A 22,952-nucleotide genomic window follows, 5' to 3' on the forward strand; every position below is an offset into this window, starting at 1 on the left:
AGTTAAGGTTGCTGGAAACTGATTGGAGATTTTTGTCCTGGCCAATACCTGGCCATTTCTGGAATTGACAGTAGTTTTGCCCATTGAAAAGTGACATGAAGCTGTGAACACCACCCTTTCAATTTTAAGCCTGGGAATTTCTCTTTCTCTTTGCTTTCTGGCTTTTGAAGAGGTAACAGGGCTCTGGTTCAGCCTCCGCCGCTCCACGTCAGACAAGGCCGCGGCGGGGAGCGGGGCTGGCTGGAGTTCTGCGGTTCCTGGTGCTGGATGGCGACTGTGAAGTGACAGGAGCCCCTTCCCAGAGGGGCTGAAGCCCTCGCAGGGCTAGCTGCGCCTTGTGCAGCGGGGCTGCCGGGTCAGGCCACTTCCTGGCTCGGCTGCAGTTTCTGACGCTGCTGGCTTTCAGCAGAGACTGCCGAGGAAGGGGAGGGAAAGCTCTTGAGCTGCGGCGTGCTGAGACAGTGGCCACACTCCTCCAGAGCAGCTACCAAAAATCTTCCCTGGCAAACGGCTCCAGCCGCTGCCTCGGCAGAGATCAAGGCCTGGGCAAGAGTTTAACCCTTTCACTAGGCAGATGAGACTTGCAGATTAATCCTTTTTCCAGAGAGAGGGGAAGAGAGAGGGATCACCATGGAAAGAGACAGCATCAAGGATCAAAGGCAGCAAGGGAAGGAATTAACCCTCAGATGGAAAGACAATAAGGAGATGCCTGAATAAGCTGAAGTTTTCTTTTGTTCAAGCTATGGAGAGGGACAATAATGTCCTGAAAAAACTCCTTTCATTCCTGAAAGAGTATTTTGGGGGGAATGGAGTATTTCAAAGTGTAGATCTGAGCAAAAGTAATTCATTGATAAAGCTGAGTCAAGGGTGAAGTGGTTGTAATCCTAGGAGATGCTGGAAGAGAAAAGGAGAAGTGAGAGTTGTTGAAGATTTGTGGCTCTTAAGAGACAAAGCAAAAATTTCTGTTTCCAGAGATGGTCACAGAAACAAAGGAAGAGAACTTTTGCCTTGGAAGATCTCATCCTTCAAAGGACACCCCTTGAATCATGGCCCAAGAACACAGCTCAGAGTGGTGTGAAATGGGAGGAAAGGACTGATGGCAGAGTTTCCTGGGCCACTGGCATCAGAGCAATAAGAAGCCACGAGAAAATGGTTTTCTTATGAAAAACTCCATAGATTGACAAAAAAGAACTTCTTTTTCTCGACAAAGACTGCTGAAAAGACTACAGCAAAGTTTGGACTGTTTTAACCACCAGGGTTTGTTTTTTTTCCTCTATGTTGTCAATTAAAGACAGGAATGGCAGCGTGGTGGGGAAAAAGGGTTTCTGGAAGTTCTATTCTGCATTCTTAACCTTGTAGTTTGGTTAATAAACTTACTCATTCCTTTGAGTTTTAAGCTTCTTTTGCCCTTCTCATCATCCACATCTCACAGCAAGAAATGAGTAAGTTTTACAGTGATTTTCTAACTAATGCTTTAAAACCACGACAGGCGTAACAGAGAGTGGAACACTGGGGCTGTGCCTGCTGTGGTGTCACAGAGAGGAGAACACTGGGGCTGTCCCTGCTGTCGTGTCACAGAGAGGGGGAAATTGGGACAGTCACAGCAGTGGTGTCACAAAGAGGAGGACATGGTAGCTATCACTGCTGTGGTGTCACAGAGAGGAGAACACTGGGGCTGTCCCTGCTGTGGTGTCACAGAGAGGTGGAAACTGGGACATTCACAGCGGTTGTGTCACAGTGTCATGGGGTGGTTTTACCTTTATGGTAGTTTTGAGAGCTAAGGAAGTTGAAGGTGCTGGTGGCTGATGGCAGTCTTTCCTCCAGACCAATTATCAGTCATTTCTAACAATTGACAGCAGTTTTGACCATTAAAACATAGAGTCACCCTGTGAACACCTCCTTAAGATGTAAAGTCAGAGCACTCTTGTCCTCTTTTGTTTCTGGCTTCTGAAAAGATAACAAGGCTCTGTCTTGGCCTCCTCCTCTCCCCCCCCGCCCTCCAGGCCGGACAAGGCCTCAGAGGACGAAGTTTGGGGCGGAGGAAAAGAAAGCAGAGCCGGCCAACCTGGTTTAGTTTTCAGTTTCTGCTGCTGGACTGAAACCTGACACCATGAACTCTTGCAGCTTTTCTAAAGCTTTTAATTCTTTTACTACCTGAATAAAATGTACAGATTACTCCTTTTTCCCAGAAAGACAGAGAAAGAGAGAGACAATCAACATGAAGAAGACATCATAAAACCACTAAAAACAGTGAGGAAAAGAGTTAAGTTTTAAATGGGGAAGAGAGAATAAGGAGATGCTTTACAAGCTGAAATACCTTTCTGTTAAAGCTATGGAGATGGACAATAATAGCTTAAAAAGACTCCTTTAATTCATGGCAAAGTATATTGGGAGGAATGGAGTGTTCAAAGTGTGGATTTTTGAGCAAAAGAGAGAGTAATTGTGATACAGTGAGTTGGTGGAACAGGGTGAAGCGAAGATTTGAGGCCTTGAGGGCAATGAGAAAACTGTTTCCAGAGAAGCTCACAGAGACAGATGAAGAAGACTTTTGCCTTTGAATGACTCATCCTTAAAATGACATCCCTAGACTCATGGCCCATACACACTTCAGAGTGATGTGAAATGGGAAGAGGAAATCTGATGACAGATTTCTGGGCAGCTGGCATCAGGGAAATGTAAAACTATAACAAAAGAGGTTTTCTTGTGAGAAACTCCATAGGTTAGCAGAAGGAGACTTCTGTTTCTCTACAAAGACTGATGAAAAGACTCTAGCAGGAATCGAGACTGTTTTAACCACCAAAGTTCTAAAGTTTTTTGTCTCTACGTTGTCACATGTACAAGAGAATGGTCAAGTAGTGGGGGATAAAGGAGTGTTCTGGAAGTTTATTCTGGTGGTTTTATTCCTGTAGTTTTGTTAATAAACTGTCTTTATTCCTTTTAAGTTTTAAGCCTGTTTTGCCCTTGTTCTAATCCATATCTCACAGCAAGAAAGAAGTAATTTTTTTAGTTACTGCTTTAAAACCATGACAAGGCCATCGCCTGCCCTTTTGGAACGACGCTCGCCTGTTGCTTAGGACCAACTGACCCATGTTCAACTGCTGTTCACATGGAACCCTGCTCCACTTCAGCCTTTGTAAGAGATGGTCCGAAGATTCTCCCATCTGTCTTACAACTGCAGCAAGGAAGGACCCTGAATATCACAAGGGACTCGGTACAGGGGCTCTGACCTGGTTGAGGTGGATGCTTGCCAAGTGATTGTTTGCCAGTGTGCTTGCTGTGCTGCCATGGTACATTGCCCTCGTTCCTGCTGGCGAGAAAAGATTTGTACCACACATCTGCCCCCCCCGAGCAATGGGTTTCATCACAATGGTCATCAATCTCCTCTGTTTTTGGCCTTGTGCCCCTCGCTTTGTAAAAAACTATAAAATACACCCAAATATAAAATAAAATATAATTTAATAATAATAATAATATAAAAGAAATAATTCTATAATAAATATAAAATTTATTTCTATAATAAAATATAAACATAATAATAAAAATTATAAATATTATAAAATAAAATAAAAATTGTAAAATAAACCCAAAACTTACTTTCCTTTGAGATCTCACCAACAGACAGAAGACTCTGCATTGTTGGATGGCGGAGTGGACTTCGACATTGGTAGCTATAATCCCCTTACACTCTTTCTTTGTGCTTTGCTTTCTCCTCTTTTCCCTCTATCGCATATTAGTGCTGATGAGCACTCAGTAAAGTGTGTTCTGCTTTTTGAGTCCCTGGTTTGCTGATAATCTTTTGTACTCTACAATCAAATAAAAGAGCCACATCACGAATCCCACCTTGCGGATCATGACATAAATTGGCATCATGGACAGGATTCTGAGAGACAGAAGTGGTTGCAGGTTGTTGTGCAGTCTGTATCAGGGGAAGGACGTTTCGCTTCAGCCGCCCCTAGCCTGCCACGCTGCTGAGCAGTGTTTAGAAAGCAAGGGAGGCGACTCGAATTTCTCACAAACTGCACATGCCCAGGTGAAAAGCACCCCTACACTCATTTGAGGGCTCTGTCTTCAGAATTTCACAAGGGATCTTCGAGTGCAAAAGGTGGGACTGATATTTTTTTCTATTTTGACTGCTTGGTGTAGCAGAGAGACCAGCAGATATTTTAAACTGAAAGAGTCACAAGCAGATTTGGTCTCTTCACCCATTCAGGGAAGCAAAGGGAAACATAGCATGGGCTGCGTAGTGTAACTAAGTTTTACTTTACTCCCTGTAATGGTATTGGTCCCTTCACACACAAAGATGAATGAAAACTCTGAAAACTCTAGTGCAAAAGATAAAGCTGCATTTTGTTTTGTTAGCAAAACATAATGCTAGGCCCTCTCCAGCTGGGGAAGAATGGGCTCAAAATAATGGGTTCAAGCTGGAAAATGTAACTGACAGAATTTGCTCCCTGCAACATGAGGCAAAGTTCAAATTTGGCCATAATAAAGCCATAATTTGTTCTGTATTGGGAGCTTGCCTTACATCAGCTGTAGAGGCTTGCATGAGACAAAGGTAGGAAGAAAATGCAATTAGTCAATCCCTACAAAATTTAGTTGAAAGTTTGCAAAATGAAGAAAATAATTTCTTACAAACTGCCCTGAGTGAGGAGTGTGCCAAAAATTCACAGTGTGCTGACTCCTTTAAGGAGTTGCTGGAAAAAGAAACTCCTCAGACAAATCACATATATCCTCAAGCAGAATTACATTTGGTAAAAAATTGTGGTGAAAACTGTTGCTCCCAAGTAAGACCTTTGATTAAAACAGAATATAACTACATCAATGATGAAGATCTTGATCTGCATATAACCACTAAAGAAATCCCGTACACTGCTACTGCATTGGCTAAGTTAAAAAAGGAGTATGGGCGTCTCCCTCACGACTCAGAGACAGAATACGTATTCCGAGTGTCTCTCACAGGGGGAGATCAAATTCGATGAACAGAACAAGAAGCAAGTGGTTATTTGGGACATGGTGTTTTCTTAACAACAGGAGATAACCGCAACCATGATAACCATGATAACCATGGTCCCTAACCCAGCGAGCTGCATATTGGCCAGGGGGACTTAACCCCCTGGAAAGGGGAGATCCTGTAGCTTTGGCTGGTTCCCCAGACCAAATTCTAGAAAATATTCATAAGGCAGCTTGTTTGCAAGTGATTCATGAAAGAAAATTAAATGCTGGTTATGAATCACCAATGTTGCTACCTGTGAATGCTAAAATTATGACCCCTTTAATTTGTGGTCTTCCAGAATCACTGAAACCTACAGCAATTCTCCTCGAAACAACCATAGATGATATCCTCGTGGGAGGAGATGAAAAGGAAGTAATAAAAAATAAAGATGCTGACAAGAGTTACACTACCTGGGAAAAAGGATTGTTTGTAGTTATTCCAGCTCTCATAGAAGTAGGAAAAACTGCACAACAACAACCAATTGCATTAAAAGGCCCTTCTGAAGTTATGAAGACAGTCAGTACTGGGACTCCCCCCTCCAATGGGGTGGTCCAGAGGGCCTCAGTGAGAAAGTGGTATGCACAGATTGAACATGACTCTAACATCTTCTCAATAACAGAAGGAGCTGTAAAAAATCAGGTGATACAAAAAACTGAGAGCTTAAGTAGCAGCCATGACAAACCTGACTTGATAATTAAAGAAACCCCTCCTAATATAAAAACAGAAAACGGTAGGCAAATTTCTAGTCTACAGTATTGGTGGAACTTGGGGGTGAAGAAAAGGGTACTGAAGGGTTTAATGGTTAACCTGCCGCTTGAAAAATTAAGTAAATTGGTCTCTCAGTGGCAGGATTCCAGCCCCATTGTACCAAACACTCCACCTTGCCCTCAACTGATTCTGGGCAGTGGGCCAAAGCAACACCACTCACAGGTTCTGGACAGTGAGCAAAAACAATCAGGAAACTCTTGGTTCACTGATACCTCTGCCAAACGAGAGGGAGAGGTGTGGAGGTGCAGGGCAGTAGCCTTCCACCTTTCCTCTGCTGAACGAATTGTTACTGAGGAAGAAAGCAGCACTCAGGATGCAGTGCTGATAGCTGTTTGGAGTGTTTTCCAGCGTGAGGCACAGAATACCTCTCTTGTCTGTATCTACACTAACTCCTATGCTATGTTCAAGGGATATACTGAGTGGCTTCCTTTTTGGCAACAAAAGGACTGGGAAGTAAACAGGATTCAGGTATGGCAAAAGGAAAAGTAGCAAGAAATTCTATGCTTTGTGCTGGTAAGAGTGGGGATTATATCTTGGTTAGTCCAAGCTGAAGCTTTTAAAAGAACTACAGGAGAATATGCATGGGTATCCTTCGATGCCTTGGGGAAAGAGCATCGGATAAACACGTGCTGGATAATTCCATTGTTTTAATCTCCTGCCCCTATGTGGCAGACTCTGTTTTGTTTATTCTCTACAGAAGAATACCGAGGGACATGAAGATCAGATAAACCATGAACTTTCAGATTTAAAATAAATGCTGTAGCAAGGCCTATATTTAGTGTAATAATCACATACCATGATGTGAACACTCCTTTTTGTGCTAAATTACAAAACTAATGTTTTCCCTTCTTTCCTGTTAACTCAAGGTGATGATGTTTCAATACGCTGCAGACTGAGTACTGGATCCCACACTGAGCCTGTACACAGTCAAGTCGCCGGATCTCATGGCCAGGTTAAATCTTGTGAAACTTGGAATCAAGATTGTTGGCTGAATTTAACAGCTGTACAATTGTCCTCCAAAATTGTGTGTGGTAAAAACAATACCAAATATTGGGGAGAGCTTAATGTTCATGTTGTAATACCTACCACACAGCCACCAATTAGATTGACTCCAAAAATTTCTGAAACTGGACCCTATGTAATCAGGAAAACTGGCCAACAACAAATGCTATTTAATCCAGCATGGTCTATCAAACTGTGATGGATTGGCATTTAAGAAAACAAAGAGAAACACCTAAGGAAGTTCAAACCGCTGGAGCCTGATGGGAGTTTGTCTCCTAGCCAACAGCTGGTCATTTCTAAGAATTGACAGCAGTTCTTAACCATTGAAAAGTGAGACACCACCTTAAGACCCAAGCCTGGGAATTTCTTGGTCTCTTTGTTTCCTGTCTGTGAAAGGTAACTGAGCTCCAGCTGGCTTCCCGTCCCCGGCCCAGCCCATGCGGCCCGGGCAGGGGCTGGGCTGGGCCTGCCGCGGCTCCCGGCCGGGAGATGGGGCTTGCGGGGCTTGCCCCGGGCTCTGGCCGGGCCAGGCCGGTCCCTGGCTTGGCTGCAGTTTTTGCTGTGACTGAATTCACCAGAGACTGCCAAGTAAGGAAAGAAAAGAAGCTCTTGACCTGCTGTCACGATCCACAAGGTGGGATTCGTGATGTGGTTCTTTTAGCCGGTCTTAGAGTACAAAAGATTATCAGCAAACCAAGGACTTAAACAAGAAAACACAGTTTATTGAGTGCTCATCAGCACTAATATGCGATAGAGGGAAAGAAAAGAGAAAGCAAAGCATAAGGAAAAGAGAGTAAGGGGATTATAGCTACCAACGTCGAAGTTCACTCAGCCGTCCAACGACGCAGAGTCTTCTGTCTGTTGGGGAGATCTCAAAGGAAGGTAAGTTTGGGGTATAATTTTATAGTCTTTTGCAAAGCGAGGGGCGCAGGGCCAAAACCAGATGAGATTGATGATCATTGTGATGAATTCCATTGCGCAGGGAGCAGGTGTAGGGTACAGAGCGATCCATGTCTTGCAAGTCTTTGCTCACCAGCAGGAACAAGGACAAGGTGTTGTGGAAAACCCATTGCACCGGGTACCAGGCACAAACCTCTGCTCACCAGCAGGAATGAGAGCCATGAGTCGTGGAAAACCCGTTGTGCAGGTTACCAAGCCTCTGCTCACCAGCAGGAACGAGAGCAGTGTACCGTGCAACCACCTGCAAACAATCACTGAGCAAACATCCATCTCAGCTAGGCCCAAACCCCCAAACCAAGTCCCTTGTGATATTCAGGGTCTCAGTCTCTGTCCTTGAGACGGTTGTGAGACAGATGAGGGAATCTTCGGGCCGTCTCTTACACCACCCCGTGGCTCACAATCGTCGAGGTCTTTCTGCACGATGTTGTAGTGCTGCTGCAGAATTCTTCTCTGAAGTCTTCAGGACTCGTTACAGTTGGTAGTATATCCCAGAAAAAAACAGAGACAGATAGTAGGGAAAAGATAAGGGACAGAAAAAGGAAAAAGAGAAAATAAAAACAATAAGAAAATCAATATGCTGATTTCAAAGAAAAACTATTCCATATATATAATTTCAACTAAGACTTACATATTGGTTTCTTATCTTAAAACAAACAATAAATTATATTCTAAAATACACCATGATAAAATGATTAACCTCATAGTCACAATGTCAAATTATTTATTGTAGTGCCTGCATAATTCATCGAGTATCGATAACCTTAGGGGTATCAGCAACATGTAAAGTACCAATCATGTTGTGTGCATCCATTATGGAAGTCAATTGTGTCAACCTCTTCATCATTCTCCAATTCAGGATGTACAAAATTGCTGATAGAACAAAACCAAGTAAAACTAAAACCAAGAGGACGATGATGGGATGACACAATTTGTTCAAAACACCTGTAGCAGTTGGTGACCACCCAAAAAGAGTGTCCCACCACTTGCGTTCAGCATCTTTCCTTACTCTTTCCAGAACACGATGTATTCCTTTCACATTGTGGTGAACCGTAACTAAGGTCTTTTGTCCATCCTTTTTGATCTTTTCCAAAATTTCGATTAAATCCTGGTGAAGCAACAATTGCCTTACCAGAGTAAAGTTCATTCCAATTGGAGCAGGCACTAAACGATGAATCAAAGTGTAATTATATTGCAAAAGATAATATGAAGTAACTGGAGCTAAATAAGAAAAGTCACAACCTATAATCTCAGTAAAATTGCATACACAAAAATTTGAATGATTCTTAGTATCCACTACTATGTTTTCTACAAGCATACTATCACAAGCAGTTCTCAAGCATACACATCCATTGCCTACATACACAAGCACTGTTGCAGAAGTGTCATTAGGATGGATTTCAAAATGACAGATATTCTGTTCTGTGTCTAAACAAATGTCTTGAGCTTTGATTGCATTACTTTCACAGATAAACCCTTGTTGTTCCTGGACAATACAATTTTCTAAACCAACAGTTTGCCATTTCCCACCAATCTGACGGGCCCATTCCCTATGCTCTAAAGGATAGAGAACAGCTCCGTCATGATTCAGCCCCAGTGCAATGATAGGAAAGATTGAATGTACTGAAGCATTACGTATTGTCAACACAAAAGCTGTGGCTGTGTTTGTGGTGGGATCGTAGGTAAAATTTACCAAATTCCACCAAGATTGAAATTCCTTTTCAAAATCATTGGCATTGTCCCAGACTATTTTCCGAATCTCAGTGGGAAAGGTGCCTTCTTCACCCTCTCTGATAATTGATGCAGCAACTGACTGCATCCACAACTGGGCTTGAATACAGCTAAGAGCCAGAGAAACATTGTTTTGGGTAGCACTGAGTGCATCAATTATTAATTTGTGATCATCTACATTTACCCTTTCCCAATTTGGTAATATGTTTAATAGCAACCACTGTTGGGTTCCCAAAGCAGTTAAAGATGACCTCAGTGGTTGTTGTATTTTGGTCAAATCTTTAGTTGCAACAGCCAATTTATTCATCAATACTTCTGAATCAATACTATTCAAAATTCCTAGTCCTGATCCCACGACACCGGTTATATCTCTTGTCATCCGTTTGTGAAAAGAATTTCGCTTTCGCAACCAGGTTGTCCACCCCTCAAAGGAAGTTTGCAAAAAAGGTGAACAAGCTGGCTGAATCTCTGAGACATTGTTTTGCATTAGTAATTTAACTTGTTTGATAGACCATGCTGGATTAAATAGCATTTGTTGTTGGCCAGTTTTCCTGATTACATAGGGTCCAATTTCAGAAATTTTTGGAGTCAATCTAATTGGTGGTTGTGTGATAGGTACTACAGCCTGAACATTAAGCTCTCCCCAATATTTGGTATTGTTTTTACCACACACGACTTTGGAGGACAATTGTACAGCTGTTAAATTCAGCCAACAATCTTGATTCCGAGTGTCACAAGATATAACCTGGCCATGAGATCCGGCAACTTGACTGTGTACAGGCTCAGTATGGGATCCGGTACTCAGTCTGCAGCGTATTGAAACGTCATCACCTTGAGTTAACAGAAAAGAAAGGGAAAATATTAGCTTTGTCATTTAGCACAAAAAGGGGTATTCACACCATGGTATGTGATTATTACACTAAATATAGGCTTTGTTACAGCATTTATTTTAAATCTATAAATTCATGGTTTATCTGATCTTCATGTCCCTCGGTGTTCTTCTGTAGAAAATAAACAAAACAGAGTCTGCCACATAGGGGCAGGAGATTAAAATGATGGAATTATCCAGTGGGTGTTTATCCAATGCTCTATCCCCAGGGCATCGGAGGTTACCCATGAATATTCTCCTGTAGTTCTTTTAAAAGTTTCAGCTTGGACTAACCAAGATATAATCCCCACTCTTACCAGCAGAAAGCGTAGAATTTCTTGCCACTTTTCCTTTTGCCATACTGAAATTCTGTTTACTTCCCAGTCCTTTTGTTGCCAAAAAGGAAGCCACTCAGTATATCCCTTGAACATAGCATAGGAGTTAGTGTAGATACAGACAGGAGAGGTATTCTGTACCTCATGTTGGAAAACACTCCAAACAGCTATCAGCTCTGCAGCCTGAGTGCTGCTTTCTTCCTCAATAACAATTTGTTCAGCAGAGGAAAGCTGGAGGGCTACTGCCCCACACCTCCACACCTCTCCCTCTCGTTTGGCAGAGGTATCAGTGAACCAAGAGTTTGCTGATTGTTTTTGCTCACTGTCCAGAACCTGTGAGTGGTGTTGCTTCAGCCCACTGCCCAGAATCAGTTGAGGGTGAGGTGGAGCGCTTGGTACAATGGGGCTGGAATCCTGCCACTGAGAGACCAATTTACTTAATTTTTTAAGCGGCAGGTTAACCATTAAACCCTTTGGTACCTCTTTCTTCACCCCCAAGTTCCACCAATACTGTAGGCTAGAAATCAGCCTACCCTTTTCTGTTTTTATGTTGGGAGGGGTTTCTTTAATTATCAAGTCAGGTTTGTCATGGCTGCTACTTAAGCTCTCAGTTTTTTGTATCACCTGATTTTTTACAGCTCCTTCTGTTATTGAGAAGATGTTAGAGTCATGTTCAATCCGGGCATACCACTTTCTCACTGAGGCCCTTTGGGACACCCCGTCAGGGTGGAGAGTCCCAGTAGTGGCTGTCTTAGTAATTTCAAAAGGGCCTTTTAATGCAATTGGTTGTTGTAGTGTAATTTTTCCTACTTCTATGAGAGCTGGAATAACTACCAACAATCCCTTTTCCCAGGTAGTGCACCTCTTTTCAGCATCTTTATTTTTTATTACTTCTTTTTCATCTCCTCCCACAAGGATATAGTCTATGGTTGTTTGGAGGAGAATTGCTGTAGGTTTCAGTGATTCTGAAAGACCACAAATTAAAGGGGTCATAATTTCAGCTTTCACAGGTAACAAAATTGGTGATTCATAACCAACAATTAATTTTCTTTCATAAATCAGTTGTAGACAAGCTGCCTTATGCATGTTTTTGAGAATTTGGTCTGGGGAGCCGGTTAGAGCTACAGGATCTCCCCTTTCCAGGGGTTTAAGTCCCTCTGGCCAATATGCAGCTCGCTGTGTTAGGGACCATGGGTTGTGGTTATCTCCTGTTGTTAAGAAAACACCATGTCCCCAGTAACCACTTGCTTCTTGTTCAGATAATCGAATTTGATCTCCCCCTGTGAAAGACACTTGAAATACGTATTCTGTCTCTGACTCGTGAGGGAGACGCCCATACTCCTTTTTTAACTTAGCCAATTCAGTAGCAGTGTACGGGATTTCTTTAGTGGTTATATGTGGATCAAGATCTTCATCATTGATATAGTTATATTCTGTTTTAATCAAAGGTCTTATTTGGGAGCAACAGTTTTCACCACAATTTTTTACCAAATGTAATTCTGCTTGAGAATATTTGTGATTTATCTGAGGAGTTTCTTTTTCCAGCGACTCCTTAAAGGAATCAGCACACTGTGAATTTTTGGCACACTCCTCACTCAGAGCAGTTCGTAACAAATTATTTTCATTTTGCAAACTTTCAACTAAATTTTGTAGGGATTCAATAATTGCATTTTCTTCCTGCCTTCGTCTCGTGCGAGCCTCTACAGCTGACGTAAGGCAAGCTCCCAATACAGAACAAATTATGGTTTTATTACGGCCAAATTTGAATTTTGCCTCATGTTGCAGGGAGCAAATTCTATCATTTACATTTTCTAGGTTGTACCAATTATTTTGAGCCCATTCTTCCCCAGCTGGAGAGGGCTTAGCATTGTGTTTTGCTAACAAAGCAATGAATGCAGCTTTATCTTTTATACTAGAGTTTTCAGAGTGGTCACTCATGTTTGTGTGTGTGAAGGGTTCAGTACCACTACAGGGAGGTAAGACTTAAGTTACGCACAGACGCAGCCTTTGCCACGTCACCCTTCACGTCCCTGTATGGATGAAGAGACAAAAATCTGCTTGGGAGGCACCCCTTTATGTTAAAATTCAAGTTTTCTCTTTACTACACCAAGCAGTCAAAATTCATCAAAAACACATAACAGTACACAGAACCACTACAGGGAGGTAAAACTCACACTACATCAGACGCAGCCAACGTTGCGTTCCCCCCTGCCGTGGGTGGAGAGACCAAATCTGCTTGGGAGGCACACCTTTATGTTAAAATTCAGACTCTCCGCTACACCAAGCAGTCAAAATTCATCAAAAACACATAACAGTACACAGAACCACTACAGGGAGGTAAAACTCAGTCACACTACATCAGACGCAGCCAACGCTGCGTTCCCCCCTGTCGTGGGTGGAGAGACCAAATCTGCTTGGGAGGCACACCTTTATGTTAAAATTCAGACTCTCCGCTACACCAAGCAGTCAGCATATAAAAAACCAGTAAGTCCCACCTTTTGTACTCAAAGATCCCGTGTAAAATTCTGAAGACAGAGCCCTCAAATGAGTGTAGGGGTGCTTTTCACCTGGGCGTGTGCAGTTTGCGAGAAATTCGAGTCACCTCCCTTGCTTTCTAGACACTGCTCACCAGCATGGCAGGCTAGGTGCGGCTGAAGCGAAACGTCCTTCCCCTGATACAGACTGCACAACAACCTGCAACCCCTTCTGTCTCTCAGAATCCTGTCCGTGACGCCAATTTATGTCACGATCCACAAGGCGGGATTCGTGATGTGGTTCTTTTAGCCGGTCTTAGAGTACAAAAGATTATCAGCAAACCAAGGACTTAAACAAGAAAACACAGTTTATTGAGTGCTCATCAGCACTAATATGCGATAGAGGGAAAGAAAAGAGAAAGCAAAGCATAAGGAAAAGAGAGTAAGGGGATTATAGCTACCAACGTCGAAGTCCACTCAGCCGTCCAACGACGCAGAGTCTTCTGTCTGTTGGGGAGATCTCAAAGGAAGGTAAGTTTGGGGTATAATTTTATAGTCTTTTGCAAAGCGAGGGGCGCAGGGCCAAAACCAGATGAGATTGATGATCATTGTGATGAATTCCATTGCGCAGGGAGCAGGTGTAGGGTACAGAGCGATCCATGTCTTGCAAGTCTTTGCTCACCAGCAGGAACAAGGACAAGGTGTTGTGGAAAACCCATTGCACCGGGTACCAGGCACAAACTCCAGGCACAAACATGGCTCTCATTCCTGCTCACCAGCAGGAATGAGAGCCATGAGTCGTGGAAAACCCGTTGTGCAGGTTACCAAGCCTCTGCTCACCAGCAGGAACGAGAGCAGTGTACCGTGCAACCACCTGCAAACAATCACTGAGCAAACATCCATCTCAGCTAGGCCCAAACCCCCAAACCAAGTCCCTTGTGATATTCAGGGTCTCAGTCTCTGTCCTTGAGACGGTTGTGAGACAGATGAGGGAATCTTCGGGCCGTCTCTTACACCTGCGGCGGGCTGAGACAGTGACCACACTCTCCAGAGCAGCCATGAACAATCTTCCATCGCAGACAACTCCAGCTGCTGCTCCGGCAGAGATCACAGAACCATCTACAAAGCCTGGGCAAGATTTTAAGTCTTTCATCACCCAGATGAGACTTTCAGATTAATCCTTTTTTTCCAGAAAAAGAAAAATATAGTAATCAACATGTAAAGAGACTTTATAAACTATCAGAGACAGTAAAGAAAAGAGTTAAGCTTCAGAAGAGGTAGAGAATAAGGAGATGCTTTAATTAAGCTGAAATACTTTTCTGTTAAAGTTATGGAGATGGACAATAGTGTCCTGAAAAAACTCCTTTAATTCATGACAGAGTATATAGGGAGGAATGGAGTGTTCAAAGTATAGATTTTGAGCAAAAGGTGGAGGAATTGTGATACAGTGAAGTGCTGGAACAGAGTGGGGAGAAGTAATAGTTGAAGATTTGAAGCCTTGAGAGGCAAAGAGAAAATTTCTTTTTTCCAGGGAAGCTCACAAAGACAAATGAAGAGAACTTTTGCCTTTGAATAACTCATCCTTAAAAATAACATCCCTAGACTCATGGCCCATAACACACCTCAGAGTGATGTGAAATGGGAGGAGAAAATATGATGACAGATTTCTGGACATCAGAAAAATAGAAAGCTATAACAAAAATAGTTTTCTTGTGAGAAACTCCATAGATTAGCAGAAGAAGACTTCTGTTTCTCTACAAAGGCTGATGAAAAGACTCTATCAGGAATTGGGACTGTTTTAAACACCTGAGTTCCAAACTTTTTTGTCTCTATGTTGTCATTTGAACAAGGGAATGGTTAAGTAGTGGGGGATAAAAAGGTTTTTCTGGAGGTTTATTCTGGTGTTCTTATTCTTGTAGTTTTGTTAATGAACTTACTTTATTCCTTTTAAGTTTTAAGCCTGTTTTGCTCTTGTTCTAATCCACATCTCATAGCAAGAAATAAGTAAATTTTCTAGTAATTTTTTAGTTACTGCTTTAAAACCACGACACTTTTGTAGTCTAAAAGGATTGCTCCTTTGAAAAAGAAGCCAAATTTTAAATTATAATTTACTTTTTCTCTCTTATTTTTTAAACCTCCTCAGGGCTTCATATAATTCTATTTTATAGCAAAAAGAACATTTGCCAAAAAGCTTTAAAACAAATAGCCAAGCACTGATACATGGTAAAATGCTGATCTTTTTATCTTTTTTTTTACCATTTCTTATCAGTGTTTTTTCTTCTTCTTTTCACTGCCATAGCATCACAAGTAAGGAGAAAGAAAAAAGGCCACAGTCCATCATCATTTTCATCATTTTACAGAAGTTTCTAAAAAATTTTGGGAATGAGGATGGGCAAAATCAGAACTACAAGAACAGGAGGCAACTGCAAGTCCCATCAGAAAGAAACCGGGATTTTCCTGGAAAAAAACAAAATGCAATAACATTGATAAACACAAAAAAAATTCCCAAATAAAATGAAAAATTTGGGCTCTCCCAGGCCTTGGTAACCTGTTGTGTTGGAATTTCTCCTATTCCACCTCCAAGTTATTCTTTTCTCTCGCACTGTATTAGGAACGGCGAGGAGTACGACACTGACTCCCTTGGCTGCGTTGTCCAAGAGAGCAAAGTTTATTATTCTTAATCTACTTTTATACACATGGTTGAGAAGGTCTGAGAGGTAAAACTCCCATTGCTCATTAAAGGTACACATCACCTTCATTGCTTAAGTGGAACACCAGCCCTCGACTAAACAACACCTGCCAATTGGTGTCCTTTAACAAGGACTGTTGGGATTCCTTCTTATGCTTTCCCAGGCCAGAGAGAGAAGCCTGTGTGACTCAGTTTCACACAGGCTCTGTGCTCCCTGCCTGCTTTCAGCATCCATATGCATCCAGTGCATTTGGTTGGAATGTTATCCTTTCTTTCCCTTCTTAAAAATGCTTTTTTTCCCAGTTCCTTTGTGCTTGTTTCTACTGTGATTTCCCCATTTCCAGCACTATCCAGTATTTTTCTGGATCTGGATTCTCTCCTGCCTCACTCCCCGCTGTCTCAGACACCTGAAATCCCGCCCCCAAAAAAATCCCCAAAACTCTCAGAAGACTGGATCAGCACAACTTGTATCAGCACCATCACCAGAGTGTTCCTCGACAAACAGGCAGATTATTTGGGATGAGAACCCATCATCCAGCAGATCCATGAATTCCTCCAATGTGGAGCTGGAAAAAGCTGCTAAAATCAGGATTTTGCCATTCTGGGAGTGTTTTGGAGCCCAGGTTTATTCCCATGGGGAATAAAATCCTTCCTGGTTTGAACCAATCCATTTGGAAGGCTGCACATGGCTCACCTGGGCTGGGAAAAAGCAGAAAAATCCTGGATCACACACCTGAGGGAGGGGTCTGTTAATCCTGGCTCATCCCACAAACTTCCATTCCTCCATCAGGGAAGGATGGATTAGGGAAATCCCCCGTCCAGGAGCACCTATGGCACCTCCCAAAAAAACATTTCCTTCTTTTTCCAATTCCAGGAACCAAATTCCTGGATTATTTCCCATCAGGAAATGGGGTTCATTAAAGATCAGGTTTTTTCCCAGCATTCCGGTCTTAAGCACTCCAGCAATTCTGCTATTCTCTATCCCAGGTGTGATTCAGAGGGTTGGGATCTCCTGGAAAAGGGGATTGATGGTTTCTTCCTTGGAAACCCGAGGCCTCTGGTCCTGGCACATCCTGGCATTCTCACCTCCCTCAGATAAACCTGCTCCAATTTGGAGCTCCAGGGAAGCACCAGAGCAGCCGGCTGTCAGGAACAAGGCAAATCAAGCCTGGGGGCTGCTCATGGAGCTGGATCAAGATGCACCTGGGAGCCCTCAGCAATCCAGCCAGCACCACATGGGCAGGAGGACACAGACGGCGCTGCCAGGCTGGGACAGGGCTTGTGGCTTCAGCACAACCACCAAAGGCCAAGGGGCTTCTGGCCATTTTCCCTGCACCACTGCACACCTGGGCAGCTTGCTGAGCACAAGCACCCTTTTCCCCCTCTTCCCCTATGCCCTGCAGACCCTGGGCAGCAAAAGAACAGTCTTGCAGTCTGTTTATTAGAACACATCTTTTATTTATACACTACAGAAAAATGATAAAAGAACAGTCTTGAAATAAATGGAGAATGCCTGCTGGATCAGGTGGCCACAGCAGACAGAGCCTCCCAGATCACGTCCCTGTGGAGCTCCAGCAGCACAGCCAGGCACAGCCCCACGGACGAGGCCGTGTTCTTTTCCCAGCTGTGCATCTCTTTAAATACCTTCATGCAGTCTTTGGTTATTTCACTAATGGTGTGGGTGGGATTCTTATTTTTCTTTTTGAGAATTTCTTGGAAGGCTTCCTGATACAAAATGAAGGTGCCATCACTGATCTTTGATGGGATAATATCTTCCTAGTGTTTTTTCAACTGCTTTATTTTGGTTTCTTTACGCTTTGATGGCTTTTGAATTTTTTCCTGTGGCTGCTCTTCTGTTTTTCTGTTAGTTTGTAATCCAATTGAGGCTTGTTGTTTTAACATCAGATAGCATCTCTTGTCACTGATTTGTTTTGCAGTTTTGGATGGGATGTGTTCAGCAATCAGTTTATTAATGTTTTTATTACCCTCATATTGTTTTATTAGTTGGATTAGCAGATTTTCCTCCTCTTCACTCCAGCATTTCTTGTGGGCTCCTCTTGCTGATGTTTCTTTTGGTCTCATGGCTTCTAGCTTTTCCTGGTTTCTGACTGCTGGATGTGCAATTCTTTTATGTTGTCCCAGTCCAATTTTAGTTTGAAAACTCATCTGGCATACATTGCAGGGCCATTTTCCTGGGGATGGTTTTTTTATTTTACCTTTGCATTTTGGATAGTGGCAGGCAATGCTGTGAAAATTTGTATTTTCCAAATCACATTTGGTGCATTTAAATTTGCATTCTCTAATTCCATGTGCTCTGAGTAAATGTTCAATTAATCCAGGCATTTTATTCGTTTTAATACCGCAGCACGGGCAGGGTGGATTCTCATCTGGAACTGATATGACAGGGCAGTCTTCTGATTCCCCATTGTTTGGTGGTTGAATAGTGGTTTCCTCTGGCTCTGATAAAACTGCTGCTTCTTCCTGGGTGGGTGGGGATGTGGCAGTCTTTTCCTGGCTCTTATCAATCCCGTTATCATCTAGAGATAAGCAAGTCATTGTATCATCACAGTACACATCAGGGTATTCCTCCAGCCCCTCCCGCCCCACACAATGGGCATTACATTCTTCGGCACAATGCATCGAGTTGTAGAACTCCAGTTTTAAACTTTTCCAAACCTCCCTTCCCAATTCTGAGGGTTTAAAATTTGGGTTTTGTGGCGATTTTATATACCAGTCTTTAAAATTAGTTTGAGTCGCCGTGGACACACGGAGTAGCTTTAAAGCCTTTACCGTGGTGCCGTTTCAAAGTAAAACTAAGTCCAATTGAGGGAATATTGACTAACAGCACCCCCTCAAGCGCTGTCAGCTTTGCCCAACTTGACCGCGGGCTCGGTTTCAGGCAGGGAGCTTTTAAGGAGCTTCTGCCGATAACTTTTCGACGCAAAATCGTGAAACTGCACTTTGGGTGGCGAGTCCAAAGGCAGGGAGGCAGTGAAAAACACAACCTCACTCACACTGGGGCAGAAATCAGCTAGTTACCCTTGCGGGTATCCAGCGGGACCACGAGGAGGTCTGATTTCAGCGGCTAAGCCCAGTTAGGAATGCAAACTTACCTCTGTTAAGAGTCATAGTGACTCGACTCGAGTCGCCGGCAGAGGCGGCGAGCGGGCGGCCGCTTGCACAGGCCGGCAACGGGGCGTCCCCACCCCGCGGGGAGCAGACACGGCACCAGCCAGCAAGCGGCACCTCGGGGCGGACAGCGGGGAAAAGGAAGCAGGCGGAAGCGGGCGGTGGGACGCGGCTGGAAGCCGCCGGCCCCCGGCGTGACTCGACTCGAATCCCCGGCAGAGGCGGCGAGCGGGCGGCCGCTTGCACAGGCCGGCTCTTCGGCGCTCCGCGCAGGTCTTTGGCCCCGGGCCCGCCTCCGGGGGCTCGCCGGGCGGCCCCGCCCTCTGACGTCACCCTGCCTTGGCACCGCCTTCCGGGCTTGCCCCGCCCCCCTGCGGCTTGGGTTCGGGCCGCCGCCGTCGGCCCCTCCCCGCCCACGGCCCAGGCGGCTCCTCAAGCGGCCGGCCGCTCGGCACCGCGACAGCGCCTGCGGGGGCTGAGGAGCGGGCCGACGGGGCCGCCGGCGGCTTGAGGCTCGGTCTCCTCCCTTTCCGAGGAAGCTTTCTCGCCGGCTCTCTCTCGGAGGCTTTCGCTCCGACGGCGGCTTCCTTCCCGCTCGCCCCCGGCCGGCCCCACCGAAACCTGCAGGCGGACGGCAGCCCCGCTGACCGAGCCAGCCGGGCAGAAACCGAGGCGGGAGCAGGGCCGCCATCTGCTCGGGCCCAGACGCGGGAGGGAGCGCCGCCGGCTTCTGAGGGCTCACTCCTTCCCTCTCAGGGAGACGCGAAGGCGGCGAGGCGCTCAGGCCGATGGGGGAGAGCCGCTCGACGCGTCACACGGCGGCCCGCCGGCCGACAGCAGGTCTGCCCAGCCGCCGGCCGACAGCAGGTCTACCCAGCCGCCGGCCGACAGCAGCCACCAAAGGCCGCTCGCGTGCCACTGGGCTCCACCCCAAAGGCCGCCAACTGCCGAGGGCCGCTGTCCTGGTTTAGGGCAAATTTGGGAGAAAACCTCCAATGGGCCTCCCCCCGGGAAGCAAACCCAGGTGGCCCTTTTCTCCCACCCCTCAACCGGTTCGGAAGAGATTTCTCTGAGAGAAGTGGAAAAATCCTGTTTATTTCACAGGCACAGCTCTACCCAGCACAAGAATGAACGATATCAAATTACAAAACCTCTCGCCATTCAGAAGAGATGACAAACTTCAGAGGGTCTCTTTCCTGTGGGTGTTCGCTCTGTTAATCAGTCCCTCTGGTGCTGGAAAATGCCGCTGCCCAGGCTGGGCTCCCGGTAGTCCACGGGTGCAAGCTCCCGGTGCTCCCCCGAGTCCCCAGTCCAGAGCAGGTTCGATTCGTTTCAGAAAAAGGGGAAAGAAAACAGTCCAGGAAGACCTCTCTTCTCCGGCTAGTTGGAAAGCCAAGGCGATCTGTGTCTTGTTGTCTGTCTGTGCTGTAGTCAAAACTCCCGATGTGTGGGGAGCAATTACAGTCTGATAACAGACCCAGTGCTTCTTTTCCACTCACTTTTACTGTTAGATGGAATTTTTAGAATACAAAATCTGTGTCTGGGTTAGGTGGACGAATGGGGATACAATTTAACATCATAATCAACCCAGGACACGGGGGGTCCCTCAATTTTTTTTTTCTGGAGGTTCACCCCCTTCCCCAATATTTCCTCCATCCCCCTCCCCCCAAACTGAGGTGAGAAAATATTTTTTTAATTTTTTTTCTGGCTTTTTTTTTTTTTTACCTCCCCCCCCCCTTTTTTTTTTTTCCTTTTTTCATCTTTTTATTTATTTACACTTAATTTGGGGGGCCAAGGGGCAGGAATTTTGGGGTGGGGTCACCTGGGGGGACAGGAAACAGGGAGACCCCCCTCCCCAAAAAAACGGGAAAAATCCTGAGATTTCTGGTGTTTCTCCCCCCACCCAAGGTATGAAAAAATTTATGTTCTCAGATTTTTGGTGATTTTTGGGGAGAGAGTTGCAATTTTGGTGGAGGTTTTGGGAAGGCTTGCTGGTTTTTGGGGAGTTCTCCCAGGATTTGGGGTGGAATTGGAGAAATTTGGGGGTTCAGGGGGAAATTTGGGGTTTTGGGGCAAAACTCTGAAGGTCCTGGGGGGAATTTTGGGGTTTTAGGGCAAGAATTTAAGGATTTTTTTCTAACATTTGGGTGTCTGGGGAGGAAGTTTGGGGCTTTGGGGAGAACTTTGGGGTTTTTAGGGAGAGGATTTGGGATTTGGGGAAAAAAATTGGGGATTTGGGGGGGAAAATTTGGTGGTTTTGGGGGGAAATTCAGGGGTCCTGGTGGAGTTCTGATTTTGGGAAGGGGATTTGGGGAGGATTTTTTGTCTTTTGGGGGAATTTCCATTGATGGGGAGAGGTCCTAATCCCAGTGAGGAGGGGCATTTTGGGGAGGCCTGAATTTGGGGAGGGGTCTCAGGGAGGATTCCCAATTTTGGAGTGAGATTTGGGGGATTTTCCAGCAATGGGGAGGTGTCTTGGGGGTGGGATTTGGGGAGGGGTCTCATCGGGGCACTATCCTGAGCTGGAAGCGGGGGAGATGTTGGGAGTGGAATTTGGGGAGCGTAATAAATGGAAATGATTTGTGCTAACTAAATTGTAACTATTTGGAAAATTATTATTAGAAGCAATCAAGGGAATTGGTGATACAAGGCAGATGTACTCCTTTGCAGATGTTACGTGTTGAAATTAAGGTACAGGATGTAGTTTTGAGGTAATTGGTGTCCCAAGAAGAAATCAACCTTGAGATGGATAAAGTTGGAACAACTTTAGGCATAGGTCTGAAGATTATGAAGTGTAAGACTAATTAGTGGAACACAATGCTTACTTACATAACACTTAGTACACATGCAAAACCTGTAAGGTTATCCAGAGGACAATGAGGATGAGTGTAAGCCTTCATCCAAAATACCATCAAAAGGAGACTGAAGACCCCCTAGCAACAAGTGAGGCTTGCGCCATGAAGAATAGTGATGTAAAATTAAAGAATCAAAAATAGGAGGAGACTTAGGGGAAACATGAATGAATATGTATAAGCATACAGTATATAAGTTTAGTTTGAATGGCTTTGTTTTGGTACGTGAGGCAGGGTGAGAAGCCCTGCCCATACCCCAGTCAGTTTTGCTCATGCTTTAATCATATTTAATTACTAGCAAATTATATTCACATATACATATATATATATATGAAGATATTCACTAAATTGTACTCTTTTACTGAATTGTTTTCCTTTTATACTAAATTTCTATTCAATCCACTAAATAGTATTATTTTATTATATTGCATGCTTGTATTCAATTCACTAAGTTGTATAATTTTTTCCCTTGTTATTTAATTGCTGTTAATTCAATAGATCTAGTTGTCTGATTTTAATTTCATTTACAACAGCAGCAAGAAGAAAAGGGGCTTACTGAGAGCAAGCAAACTTTATCCTCTGCCAGGACACAAATTTAGAGGGCAAAAATTAAAAAACCCCACAGCATCAGCCCAGCTTCCCAGTGAGAAGGGTTGGAACTCTCTGCCCTCAACAGTTCCCCAGCAGGTTTACAAAGGTAACTGGGATCTAAGCTGTGCCCTCTGAACCAACAGAGCCAGTCTCCCTTCAGGCTGAAAAACCACGGCCCCAGTTATAGCCCTAGGTGCCTCCTGTGCCCCAGAGAATGGCCCGGCTCACCCGGCCCAGCCTGGCCCGAGCAGCCCGTACTGGCCTCAAGGGATGGGCTCCACCTGCCCGCTGTGCCCACAGGCCGGGCCCAAGGGCTCACAAGAGGCTTCCTCCCAGCTCTGCAAAACCTCAGCCAAGACTGTCCCCTTTGCTGTGCTGAGAAGAGTAAAAAACCCTCTCAATTTAACCCCACTGCACTCCTCATGGGGAATCCCTGCACACCTTAGGAGAGAGCCCAAATTTGCCCTGTGTGCCTCATGAGGTGCAGGCCCAGGTGATGCCACAGAAGGAAATGTGCCCTCACAGCCCAGGGATGCTCAGCACGGGTTCCCCCAGTGCCTCGG

The 22,952-nt window shown here is 44.7% G+C and overlaps 2 protein-coding genes and 1 long non-coding RNA gene across 3 annotated transcripts in view; 1 reads left to right on the forward strand and 2 right to left on the reverse strand.

Moving 5' to 3' along the window:
• LOC147646801 (uncharacterized) overlaps positions 1 to 22,952 on the forward strand; it is a 442,845-nt gene that overhangs the window by 227,005 nt on the left and 192,888 nt on the right. The window lies entirely within an intron of this gene.
• LOC147646810 (uncharacterized) lies at positions 8,285 to 11,347 on the reverse strand. The gene has a single exon (XM_086872856.1). The coding sequence runs from the start codon at positions 10,323 to 10,325 to the stop codon at positions 8,466 to 8,468; it is 1,860 nt and encodes a 619-aa protein (XP_086728982.1). The 5' UTR covers positions 10,326 to 11,347; the 3' UTR covers positions 8,285 to 8,465.
• LOC147646811 (uncharacterized) lies at positions 17,255 to 19,300 on the reverse strand. The gene is made up of 2 exons (XR_015281786.1): positions 18,931 to 19,300; positions 17,255 to 18,354 (listed from the first exon to the last, which is right to left on the reverse strand). It is a non-coding gene; the product is annotated as an uncharacterized LOC147646811 (long non-coding RNA).

Source organism: Cyanistes caeruleus, unplaced genomic scaffold (genome assembly GCF_971803275.1).
Source record: "Cyanistes caeruleus unplaced genomic scaffold, bCyaCae1.hap1.1 HAP1_SCAFFOLD_78, whole genome shotgun sequence".
Classification (NCBI taxonomy): Eukaryota; Metazoa; Chordata; class Aves; order Passeriformes; family Paridae; genus Cyanistes; species Cyanistes caeruleus.